The sequence below is a fragment of the Vanessa tameamea genome, chromosome 15 (assembly GCF_037043105.1).
Source record: "Vanessa tameamea isolate UH-Manoa-2023 chromosome 15, ilVanTame1 primary haplotype, whole genome shotgun sequence".
Taxonomy (NCBI): domain Eukaryota; kingdom Metazoa; phylum Arthropoda; class Insecta; order Lepidoptera; family Nymphalidae; genus Vanessa; species Vanessa tameamea.
The window spans coordinates 3,515,375-3,529,211 of NC_087323.1; the positions used below are offsets into that span (position 1 = coordinate 3,515,375).

At 31.2% G+C, this 13,837-nt stretch overlaps 1 protein-coding gene across 1 annotated transcript in view; it reads left to right on the top strand.

Moving 5' to 3' along the window:
• Positions 1-13,572, top strand: part of LOC113399125 (connectin-like) — a 55,526-nt gene extending 41,954 nt beyond the window's left edge. Inside the window, exons 2-3 of the mRNA XM_026638171.2 lie at positions 4,693-5,756; positions 11,060-13,572. Coding sequence (XP_026493956.2) covers positions 4,709-5,756; positions 11,060-11,487 — 1,476 coding nt within the window. The 5' untranslated portion in view covers positions 4,693-4,708 and the 3' untranslated portion in view covers positions 11,488-13,572. The remainder of the gene's footprint in view (positions 1-4,692; positions 5,757-11,059) is intronic.
• The last annotated feature ends 265 nt before the right edge of the window (positions 13,573-13,837 follow it).

Consider the following 13,837-nt stretch of genomic DNA (forward strand, 5'->3'; position numbering starts at 1 on the left):
TGGAAACACTTTTCACTATTAATACAGAATACATTCCGATAGACAACTATCTAACTATTACGAAAATCGTAACAGTCACTTTGTGCTTCAGGTGTCAATAGATAGTTTTATAAAAGGTAGGAAATCGTTAGTAATATATGTTTTTATTTATTTAATAATAACAAAAGCGCCAGGCATGCGATAGAGTCAATATCGGCGACGGTTAGGGGCTCCGTCATGACGGTATAAGAATGACGTCGTGAATGTAAATTGATACTACCCCGGATGGTGCCAATAAATATTTCACAACTAAACGATGTAAGCTAGAAAAATAATTTAAAACAAACTTTCATTTGATCCGACCGAGATGTTATGAATGAATAATATTATTTCACACTTAAATGAATCCATTTTAAATGTAGCATCAAAAGAGTATGTAATTGCAGCTCGATTAGTTGGATCTGATTTGAAATTCAGTTGCACGATCTGACCCACATATACTTACGGGTGAAGTTAAATAAAATCTTATGAAAATATCTGTTCGGGCTATTTGCAATCTCGGAGCTTAGGACTCCCTTTGGGATATTTTTAACAAAGTATGGATGCTTGCGGTATAATAAAATCTGGTTGCTACTTTTAATTTAACCAATTAATGAGCTTAAATATTATTTTAAACAGATATTGAATTAAAGAACATATAACTATGAAAGCGTGGAGTAAGTATTCGTTAATTCGTTTATGCAGAATAAATTAATTTGATTTAATTAACATCACTTTATAATTTTACCAGTAAAAAGGCTTAACATTATTTATTCCAATGGTAGATATACATTTATTTTCTTTCTAAATGAAGATTCAGAGTTTATTTTAGGAATTGATGGATAAATTGTATTTTGATGAATATGCATAAAATATTCTATCTACTATTTTATTTTAAATGAGAGTTTTCATACAAAACGTTGGAGAAATTTAAATGTACGTCATCTTTTTTTCGTTTTTTTTTATACAAAACATTCTATGTTATAATACATGCGACATCCCTAGTGCAAATCAAGCTTATAGCGATTTACACCATAAATTGTGAACTCACGTGTTCCCATTACATTCTCGGCAATGATACATATTAATTTATGTTAGGTTATGTTACAGCAAAATTTAACATACATTTTTGATAAGTCACTCTCTTAAGACGGTAGATATATTATTGTAAGTATAAAATATACAATACATATATTTTTTAATGAAATAGGCTTACGAGCAACTTGGCCACCTAATGGTAAGTGGTCACCTCCCCTAATAGACATTGATCCCACATGAAATTTTGATTACTCCATATCTTTGGGAAACTTGGGAACAAAGTTATTATGTACCTGTAGTTACACTGGCTCACTTATCCTTCAAACTGGAACGCATCAATACAAAGTATTGCTACTAAAATATACTACAATCGGCGTAAAGTGGTATTATAATATAAAATAAAAAATGGTACCGCGTTACGTCCGGTATGCGAGAGTCCCGGAGGCCCGATCCGCCTCCCCCCCAACACATAATGGTTGTGCAGAATTTGGTTTCATTACTCTAGGAGGGTCAGCGACTGCGGTGGAGAATCGCTCTCTGGGCATCCATGCTCAGGACGTACACCACCTGAGCAGGGATGCCCAGGCTGCCCTCCGAATTCTGGGGGGGGGGAAGAAAACATTTACAATTCTTAATTTAAAAAAACATTATGTATAAATTTAAATTATTCCATTACACCACTTCACAGTTAGTGAATATGAATTTATATACACTATAACAAACTACCACGTAGTTTGCATCCTGAAACTATTACTTCGGTCGTATATTTTAATACCTAAGGTGTTCTAGGTACGGACACAGTACAGCAGTAATTGTATTAGTCATTCTGGCATGTTATAAAGTAAAGGTTAGTATCAATTTATGGTCCTTTATCGTGTGCACCAATCTTCGTTATTTATTCAGTGTAACATAAATATTTCAAGGAATATTTTAGCTTTTGATGGGCTGCTTGATTTGGTAACCATAATCATTTAGTATCTTTATGTACTATAAAGGAGTCTTCTAGGAAATTTATTGCTAGTAACAAAATTGTCAGATTTAATTTGGCTTGAAGTGAATAAAATTGTAAAAGTTTTAGTACTAGCCACACATGGAGTACTGCTCTCACCTCTGGGCGGGTGCTCCCCAGTACCAGCTCCTTCCATTTGACCGTACCCAACGTAGAGCGGCCCGAATTATCGACGATAAAGCCCTTTCCGATATGCTTGATCCTTTGACTTTGCATAGAGATGTTGGATCGCTCTGCATCTTCTACAGAATTTTTCACGGGGAATGTTCCGAGTAATTGTTCCGATTAATCCCGGCTGCTGAATTTTACCTTCGGACATCTCGTCAAAATCCAAATATCACCCGCACCACCTAGATGTCCGAAAATCCACAACAGCGCGATTTTTAAGGCATTTTCTGCCTCGCACAAAAAAAACCTACAAGTTGGGGGGGGATACTTACCCGGACGGGCTTGTACGAGTACTTATCATCAAGTCAAGTTAATCATCTTTATCGTCCTACTATCTATTGTAGTCTATCTAGGGTATGTTCATGGGTCATGTTTTATAGATTACATTCAATTTACGTAACTGCTACACATTTGCTTGAAATGAAATTTTCACATGTTAGGCTGTGGCATACGACTGTGTACATATAACCGTTATAGGCTATATAGAATAATTATTCGAATATACTGATGATTCTAATCTAAACTCTTCGTCAATACTACAAAAGATACAGATCGTCAGAGAGAACGAAGAAAAGCTAAAAGGCCTAAATAGCTTTTGGAAAATCAGTTTTACTTACTTAATTTTCACCGTTTGACGAAATGATAATTAATTCTATATGTCATATACTAAACAAAGATGACGTCACAGAGAAAATCATCTGTGATTTTAAAGCGAAACCTGTAACAGTTATCCTATAAGATGTCAATGAAGATCTATTATAAATGTAGTTAAATTTAATGCAGGTGAAATAAAACCTTAGCTCGATAGAGAATTTAATATAATATCTATACCTGAATTCGTGCACACACCAGTGCGAAGTCAGGACAGATAGCTAGTCTCACCTATTTAAATACATCGAGTATACTTATATCAATTGCAGCTTCAAAGTTAAGGCTGTTATATCGCAGTTGCTAAAACTACTGGTAAAATTCGCAGTTTCATAAATACCGCTGAACATTTTTCCGCGTCAAAATTTAGTTTTAACAATGCAAATCCCCACTGAACTTTTAATCCGCTTGTGAACTTCTAGTAGCGACTCCAGTTTGAAATCCTTTAAGCCGACAATGAAATATATTAGTTTGTCACGGCATAACCTAGTACAAATTACCAACGAAGCCTAATTAGGTTAATATGCCTTGATGAAAGATAGTGATGATTAATTAACATAATGTATAACATGTATTATGGGACGATTTATTTTCAGGTGAGACGTGATGTTCGTAAATTTAATAAAATTTAATTGCTTACATTTTTTGGTGTTAAATACACAAAGTTTCATTCGATACTGTCATGAATATTTAATCATGCCTAAACTCAGTGATAATTGTCAGGGGTAAAATCTTTGTTATCTACATAGTAAGGTCATCTTGTTAAATTATTCAATTCATTATCATTTCGTCAACAGAAAAGGTGAAGTTAGTAAATCTCATTTCTTACAAGGTTTAGTTTTCTTTGGTTCCTCTAACAATTGAAAATTAACGGACAGTTAAATATAAAATCTGATGTTTACAAATATATTTCGGTATTTTTTTGTATTAATGTAATATAATTTGAATGACTTTTTGGATAAACGTAAAATAGCGCGCGATAATTAAACACGACATTACCATTGTTTGTATTCGAGTCATTATAATTTTTACTTTTTTATTTTTTTTTGTTTATATTTTTTATTTTCATATTAATTTTCATAAATTTGTACAAATAGCAATACGTTTGGCAAATCTTCTGTAATGTTAAGAGAAAAGTATTCAGAAGCTCCCACTTTTCTTCACTGCGTGTTACCGGATTTACATTTGTCAGCCTTTCCTTCGATGTGTGCAGATTCCCTCACGATATTTTCACCGCAGCGCTCGAGATGAAATGTAAATATAAATTTTACACTTTTAAATCTTTGTTAGGTTTTAGTAAGTAATAGGAAGTTCTATCTATGGTCTATGGTATCTATATGGGTCACTCTGGTAGTTTGAAAACTAGTTGTCGACGACCTGAATATTTGTATTGCGTGATATAATATATTAATAACACATCATAAATTAAAACCATGAGTTATGTTCCTACTAATTCATTATAAGTTTTATTTTAATAAAAATATGTAATTTAATTGTCATGTATGTTAAGCAAAAATATAAAATTCGGTTAATTCAAACCTCTTTAGATATAATACTCGTAATAACTTATAAAAAACGACAAAGTATTTTTACTTATTCAGGCCAGTTATAATATTCAATTAATTAAATTAAAAATTGTCTTTTTTTTCTTAGGCTCTCTGTTTTGTTATAAAAAATATTCTTGCTGTTGGAATAATATTTATGTATATTGAACTTCAGAATAAAATATAAGAATAACGTTACGAAGGACGAATGTATTACAAATGGATTTCTACGAATATATTTAATAAACGAAAATCTTTTTGTTTCAGATATACTTACAACATAATGGAACAAATGAGCAAGTACCTCATAATCATCACGTCGTTAATGACTGTCAAGTTGACCGTCACCGAGAGCAAAAACGAGACGAAGCCCAAAATTGATAGACGTCACTACCAAATGCCAATCTTCATCAATGTCTGCGACATTGTCGATAGACGTTCGAAAGTACATTGCTACTGCGACAGTAATAAGCCTAAAATGGCGACTCGAGCGGATTGCTGGATATTCGGCGGTGGATTAACTGAGGACGATTCCATATGGCCGAGTTTTTCATCACAATCCGAAATAGAACATCTCATGTTCAACGTTCGTACCGACGACGCGTTAACATTTATTCCAGCCAAAGCCATCGTTCGGCTCGACAGACTTAAGCATTTATCAATCCAATTCGGGACAATCAAAACTATACATCCATATGCTTTTACTAATTCTTCTACTTTACGCCAAATTGTATTGAAATCGAATAAAATAACAAATTTAGAAAAACATTCCCTCTCGCAAATGATGATGTTATCAAACCTTAGCTTGGATGATAACCAAATATCCGAACTAAAAACGGACGTATTCTTTAATTTACCCAACCTTCATGTATTACATTTGTCGAATAATAATTTAAGCTTACTGCACGAAGGTTGTTTTAAGCACCTAAATAATCTCATCGAACTAAAGTTAGATAATAATTATATTTCAGTAGTAATTAGGGAAATGTTAGAGGGCTTGGAGAATCTTTCTAGATTGAACTTAAGAAATAATAAGATAAACATGATTGGAAACTTGGCATTTAGTGAGTTGTGGGGTTTGAAAGAATTGATGTTAGATAATAACGCTATAGAATATATATCAGAGAGAGCATTTGGGGGACTAACGCAATTGAGAAAGTTGACGTTGTCGGGGAATAAACTGACAAGTTTTTACGAGGACATACTTGAAGACATAAGAAGTCTCATCGTGTTGGATCTAAGAGACAATCTTTTGACGACAATATCGTACGAAACAATACGACCTGTTGTAGAAAATGACAAATCCCTTTCATCTGTGGTTTATTTAGACGGTAAGTACCCAACGATATTTCGCATGATTAAAACTTGTCTGACGTCATTCTTTTGTACTTCACTTGCGACCTACTTAGAAGGCCATCGTTATGCCAAGAACTGCGATTAATGTCACAATACAATTCTTGTCAACTTCATAAAAGACCTTCTACTTTATAAAAGTGGGTTGCATGTATTGCTTAAATATATGACCTAGCTTATTTAATAAATTTACTCAACAAAATATAATGTTCAATAAATCTGATTTTTTTAAGTCTAAGAACTGCATCCACTTAACTTATACTTTATTTTGAAATTCACTTTGACATGAACTCTCCCTATTAGTTAATTCGTGTATTTATTTTAAGATCGATTACATTTTTATTTTATATAAGTGTTTGCTTATCTTAATTATTTCAAATCTAAAAGCAAATATCAAATTGATTACGATATATTTACTTTCAACTGTATTAAAATAATCCTTATCGAGTTAGCCATTTCTATTACCCTCATTCTAAATAGGATTAAAACTTTGGACGGTCGAGTTTGTTATAAATTTAGTTCTGTCGTTTCTTGTTACTTTTTCTCCTCGTAAACAGAAGTTCGCTGTAACCAGGGCTCAGTTATGAAATTCAAATTGCTTTGTCTTTTTACAATGCGGAAAGTGTGAAAGCTTGAAAAGTTGGAATGAATAGGTGTTAAGGCCACTTTTTGCCATATTTTTCAATTTCTTCTTGAAAAACAATTTTCTATTTTTCACTGCAAACAATTGTAATCGTTAAGGAGGTATTGTTAATTTTTATTGTTTGTAATTAATGACGTTTCGAATGATTTAGCCTTTTTTGCGTTTCTCCACTAGGATTCCTATCTAGGCTGAGAGTTTACATATTCTTATAAGTTTTCATATTAAGTTGTTTCGTTTAAATTAAAAAAAATGTGTCAATAATCTTACAAACTCGGTATTGTATTAGTTTTTACATAGATTCAAAATGATAAAATGCCTCTGAATTGTTCTTTACGGCACCGCAATGTAACCTCAATAGCACATTCGAAGTGAGGAATGTATCAATAAGACAAGACAATACAAGAGCATCTTGCGATGCGAATTGCTTTATTTTCTTTTTTATTTTACTTTTAAGAATACTAGCAACGCCTGTTTTCTAGGAATCACTTTTATTTCTATTTTTCCGTTCACTTAAGCGTAACATTTGCGTCTAGAGTGGATGCGACATTGGTCTAAGGATCAGATTTGAACCTATAATGTTCTTAACAGCCATATATTTTTAACAGCCTGTGCCCAAAGGAAATAACTCTTGTCTGTTTTACTTCTAATCGTATAAACCCAATTCGATACATACAAATAAACAAATGCGTACCTTTATAAAACAGGATCGATTTTATTATAGCAGTGCGTGCTTAATCCTTTATATTATTCATAAATGGATTTTCGGTAGCTGTAAAGGCAGCTATTGAAAATAAGAATCGTATTTTGTTAGGTAATCTGAAGGAAATGGTTAGGGTTCTTAACACCTTTATCTCCGACTGGCTTACTGTCGTAAATTAGGTTTTAATATATAATAAACATGTAATGGAATCCAAGAATATCTCATGACTGAATATTAAGGTTACGTTTCTTATTTTGCAAATCGATTTTTCCAATTTGTTCACGTTTTCGGCTTAATTATGTTTTTATAGAAATTAGTAAATTACTCCGAGGTTTTTTCCTTTAATTTATTAAGACTTGTATATGTATATGTAGCTAGATTTTTTAATTTGAACCAATAACAAATATTACACAATATTATTCTAGCGGGTCACAGTAGGCCATAGTATTTTTGTTTTGTCTTCATCGCTGTTTAAACTATCTGTTTATCCTTTATCAATCGGTTGAATGCTTTTTGATATGAATACATAATAAAATTAATGTAACTATAAAAGTTCTATTGATGAATTTAGCATCACAGCATCTCATATGAAATTTTGCGTCAGATAACACTGCCGTTACCGCATGAGGCAACTAGTGTGTGATGGCAGTTTTGAATTAAAAGGTTATAGATATATCGCTGTTAGTGAATATGCTTTTTCGGGTCAGGTAAAGTGTATTGAATTCATTTTTAGGTATCCCTTAATCCGTGATGCTTTTTTGTTCCAGTAATCGTAGTTAGTTAGTAGATTTCTATAATGACAACCTCCATCCATTCGTCTCAGATACACAACATTTCAATGGTAATTATATTGTTATGTATATATATATTTTTATATCACTTTTTTTTTTCGTATCTTCGTTAACCTTAGCGGGTGGACAAATAGGCCGACCGATGTTAAGAGGTATCCGTTCCCCTTTGGCTCCGTATGGAAATTTACCAATTATATAGATTATGCTAATGGTACCATGGGTTCTAAGATGATATATTTGTTGTAGTTCCACTGGCTCACTCACTCAACAAACCAGAACACAATACTACTAAGTACTATTGCTTGGTGGTTGAATATATAATGAGTGGGTGGTATCTACCATCGTCATTAACAAGGACTGATTGATGTCGAGTAGTCACCACTAACTGCTGCTTTATTAGGATGATAAGAGTATTTATATATGGATGGTTGTTTGCTATGTTATGCGTATATATAAACTATTGACAGTAGGTTCATATTGAGGAAAAAGTTGAGTGCGAAGTGCATATTTATGACAATAATTTGGAAAAAGTAATTCTAATCAGCCAAGACGAATAAAATTCGTGCAATTTATATGATCGTTAAACAAAACAAACTATTACGGTGTAGTATTAACTATAGAAAAAATATAATAAAATATTTAATATGTCTCTTTGTGTAACTTCGATTGAAAAATACAATAAATTTAACGTCAAAAGTAACGTAAAGTATTCGACATTTTTAAACTTCTCTAATACAATAAATAGAATTTTGTTTCCAACAAATTTATTCAACAGATAACTCTATTAATCCATGGTCTGGTACAATACCAGATCTATTACGAATATTTAATTTATAAACTTAAGTTAAACTTTGGTAGATAATCCCATAAAGGAACCACTTTTTTGTTTAAAGTGAGTTTAACGCATTACGTATTTGGAACAAAATATATGAAACGGATGATTAAAACTTAGCTGAGCTTTCAACAAATATTCGGTCAAAATGAATAAAAATGCTTTAAAGATAAAACTGTTATTATACGTGAAAGTTAATAATAGACAGTTATTTCCATATTTAAATTTAAATTATATTTTAATTTATATTAAATAAATTTTATAATAGGTAAAGGAATGAAAAATTAAAAATCTTTGTTTGAAATAGTGGCTATTTTGAAGCGGGAATGTAAACTAAATTTACCATTACAGACTTTTCAAAACATATGAACTTATTTCGGGTTATTATTTAACATATAGCTATTTTGAATTTTAATGATAAATAAACACAAAATACAAAGAATACACTTATAATTATAATATTGAACAAAGTAATACCCTTCTTTGTTTTTCATTTTTGGAAATGAAATTTAAATTGAATAATCGAACAAATTAATTTTAAAATTGAATATGATATAATGTAGACTTCGCAAGCATAGAATAGTATTTATTTAAAATCCGGAACAGTATTTTTAGCTTGTTAAAAATCAACTTAAAATTAGGGTATATTATAATGAAAAATGCAGAGGCGGTCTTATCTCTTTTTGTAATCAAATCCAGACCTTTTGTTCAAAGACTTTCGAATAAAAATATTAAAAATGTAATTGGTTAAAATAGAATAAATACTTTGTAATTACTTAGTGAAAAAAATTACTACTACATTCCGGCGGTATCTTTGTACTGTTTAATTTAATAAGGTGACATGTGAAAAAAGCAATAAATGAACATTATCGAATAAAGTACATTTTGATGTTATATAAGGTTTAGGGCACTACGGTCGAATGGTTAATATATTATATAATTCTTAAATTTTCACGGTTGAAACAGGGACGTGGTTTGCTAGTTCGTTATATATAATAAATCACCACTGATATGATTTTCGTATAAATTATTTTAAAAACTGATAAAACATTATATTATCTGTATACATTTAAAACGTCCCTGGGGTAACATAAATAAATGGTAATTTAAATAACAACATTTTCGATTTACGAAATGTATTTACAATATACTGTAACAAGAATTTGCAAGCAAACTTCCGCTATCGAAACTGTCTTGTGTAAATATTTGTTGAACATAAGATGGTAATAGCCTCATAGCTCCAATATGCAATATTTCAACGTCAATTCGATTCAACATGAAATGTTCTTACAACGAATATGGATGCCGCACGTGCTATCCAAGGATGGAAGCCATTTTTCTCCACTAAGTCCGAGGTACCACTATCTGTTCGCAGGTTTCCATGTTGCTAACTTTGGTAGATAATTCTGGAACGTTCGTTGAATTTAAATTGACTCTTTCGCATGAATAGCTGTAATATATTTACTTCATAGTTTAACTATTATCTTTTATTTTACAGATTAAAATTTTAACATTTTACAAACGTGTTCCAGAATGAGAATTAGACTTTGCTATAATCAATTTTTTTTTTTCTTATTAACGTTTGCTTAATATTTTAATTAATTTTGCATAAAATAGACGAATAGTGTGGCAACTCACCAAGTTTTAAACTAATTGAGTAATTAGTTTAAGCTATTATTCTTTCTAAGATGTTATGTTTCTGTGTTTAGTGAATTATTTTTGGCCCAATAATGGCTCAGCTAAAACGTAGCTATACAAAGTTTAGACTTATGCCCATAGGAAAATCGTTAAGTGAATGGTACCCCAACGGATCTAAGTCTTACCGTTAAAAAAGTTATTAAGCCCTATTATCCATTCAAGGTCTGAGCATTTTTATTTAACGGCATTTTTAAGTAAATGATTTAGAGGTTCAACGCTCTTAATTATTCCCTGGGGCCATAGGATACTTTTCTCTTTGTTAGAAAATAGCATTTCTTAGTTAGTTTTCTAAAAAATAATAGGTCCTTTAGGCATAATGAATCCTATAATATATGGAAAGGGGAAAAGTGCATTATCAGCGAAGTGATAAAAATGTGCATAAAATTTTAATTAGGTCCATTAGAATTAATGAACGCGAAGATCCCTCGTTAGATTAGAAAAAACTATTAAAATTTGAATTTCAAAGAAGCAATCTCAATGCTTGTGATGCATATTAAGTATCCAAGGATTTCGAGGTTAATGACACAGAAGGCTTGACTTCGCTAATTGCAGAGGTCGAGATGGTTCTAATTTGCAATTGTTCTGCGCATTAAATCTAATACGCTCCTTTGTTTCAGGCAACCCACTCAACTGTAACTGTCGTCTATCCTGGATATATGTTTTGCGTAATGAAACTCAAGACAATACAATGAAACATGCCCTCGAAAAAATATCCTGTGTTCCCGATCCGGCAAACGATAGACGACTTACTGAAGCGAAAGATGAAGAAGTAGATAATGGTAATGTCCTAGCTGACGACATCTACGAGTATTACGATAAAAGTGACGATTATAACAACGATAAGGAAAAACCGAAAGCAAATAAAGCCATTAAACTGACAGATATCCCCTTGGAGACGCTACCTTGTCCAAAGGAATTAATGCAGTCGATCGAGGAAACTTATGGCCATCCCGTACAGAATGAGATTAGATTAAAAGCATTTTCGAATGTCGGAAGAGATCTGCCTAACTTCGTTTTCATTGCAACGTTGCTGATATTATTTTAAATTGTAATATTTGAAAGACAAAAACAATGTTTGTGATATTAGATTAACATTTCGCGTATCTATATTGTCAATAATTATGTTATTTAATATTGTAAAAATTGTAGAAATTTAAGTGTTAAAATAGGCTAAGATTTTTTGTTCTTCATAGGCTATGTAAGGGAATTAACAATTTTAAAATTTATTGTACATAAAATTCATATCTCGATATAAAAAAAAAAACTATATGCGATTGTAACTTACAATAAGGTAAATTGTTAGTAGTATGATTATTTAATGACGTGTGTTGTGATGTTTATTGTGAAGTGAGTGTATTATAAATAACAACAAAAATAGTAGCGAGTGTGTCTACATTGTAGGTGATACACAACAATGACATTAGTCAGTACTGTGCACGTGTGTGAACCTTACAATAATGGCAACCGTGCGTAAACGTGGCCAATCAACGGAAATGAATCATACTATTAACAAGACGTCTTTATTATCTGTTGTTCTCAACATATTGTTAAATATTAACGTGTCTATAAATACGCACTTGTTTAAAGTAATTTTCTTAACATTCCGAATCTTAGATGTATCACTCGTTGCAGTTTGATATTAAAAATACAATATACTCGTTGATATGTTACTAAATCATATGCCAAAAATACATACAATATAATATAAATGTAATTAAATGTTTAAAATTAAATTTTATGCGCTTGCTTAAATGTGTAAAAAATATTTATTAATTTCATGTTAGTTTTTTAGAAGATAATTTTAGTGAATGGCCATCTTTAATTACTTCATCGGTTATGCGAAAAAACCCGTGAATTTTTCATCCCACGTTTCCTCGTGTTAAGTATTTTAAATGTTTCCAGCATAAAAGTATGCCTTTAAAATATATTCACAAACTGAAAGATTAACTTTTAAATTATTTATGCCGTTAACATTCTGAAGAAAGAAGGCAGTACTTCTTGTGGATCAAATTTTTACACACCATATAACTTGAGCAGAAACGAGCTTAATAATAAATGAAATGTGAAAACTTTTGTCACGATCCCGTGCTTAAGTGAAAATATGTTCGTTCGCTGCAAATATTTTAAAGGCTAACGAAATTGTATGCCCATATAAAAATCATATAACCTCGTCCCTCCGTGGAATTTACGGGTCACATTTTTAGCTCGTATTTAATATATGCTCGACACTCATTCCATTATCACGCATTTTCTTTACCAATATATGTTTTTTAATGAGAATCGTGAAATTAAATATAAAATATATTTCGCAATTGTAAAGATATATTAGAATAAATGGTTGCGTGTAATTATATTAATTATAATTTTAATTTCTTTTGTTTTTTTGGATTTAGTGGAATGTTTTGAAAAAAATTAAGCTAAGTTCTCTTAATTTGAAGATTGCCAACAATAGAACACTTAAATGTTAACAAAAATGTGGTTTAAATTTGACCACTAATTAGTAAAACCTTTTTTAAGTCTAATAGTAGTTGTAACCAGAGTCCATGAACAATGAACTATTGGCATGGACTTAGTTCCATGTATTTTATTTATTATGATAAAAGTACAGCATATAAATCTCATTACTGAGAAATCGCCGATCCTTTAGGAAAAAGTTTTGAGGTTATTCCACCACAACGCCCCAAGTCGTTGTACACATATAGCAGAATTTCATGTAACACTTACTGGTTCAATTCACGTCCTGTCTTCCTTGACCTTCGAGCAAGAGATAAATTACAATCAAATAAAAACTCAACGCAACTAGCTCAGATTTAAAGGTGTTCTAGTCGTTGGGCAATCTTCGCTTTTATTTATATCGATCTACGAACAAAAAAGTATCGCTCACCATGAGACCCTAACGTGCTAATAATTAAAAAATTTATAATAAATAGCGATTTTTGCTTCTATATTTAAAAAAATATTTTATTGTGTTATTTCGTATGAAGTGTGGAATATAGATAAATAGATGTATATTATTTATGAACGCAACGAATTGTACAAAATATATTTATTCTTAACCATAGATCTCATGTAATTACAGATGTTGTGGATAGCTCGGAATCTGTTGTAATAAATATTTCTACACGTATAACGCGTATTTATTTCATCCCAATAATCCCTACGTAGTATGTAATAAATATTCTGGGAGATTTATATTATTTTTTATAAATGAAGAAGAACGAAAGAGAAACGTTTATTGTAATTTAATGATAAGGGGTAAATGGTATAAGACGAAACGAACACTGAATACTAATATTGATAATCATGATAAAATACGTAAATATTGTAAGAAAAACGTTGCGGGTGAAAAAAAAATATGAATTGGGAATTGAGATCGATTTAAGTTAATATAAAGA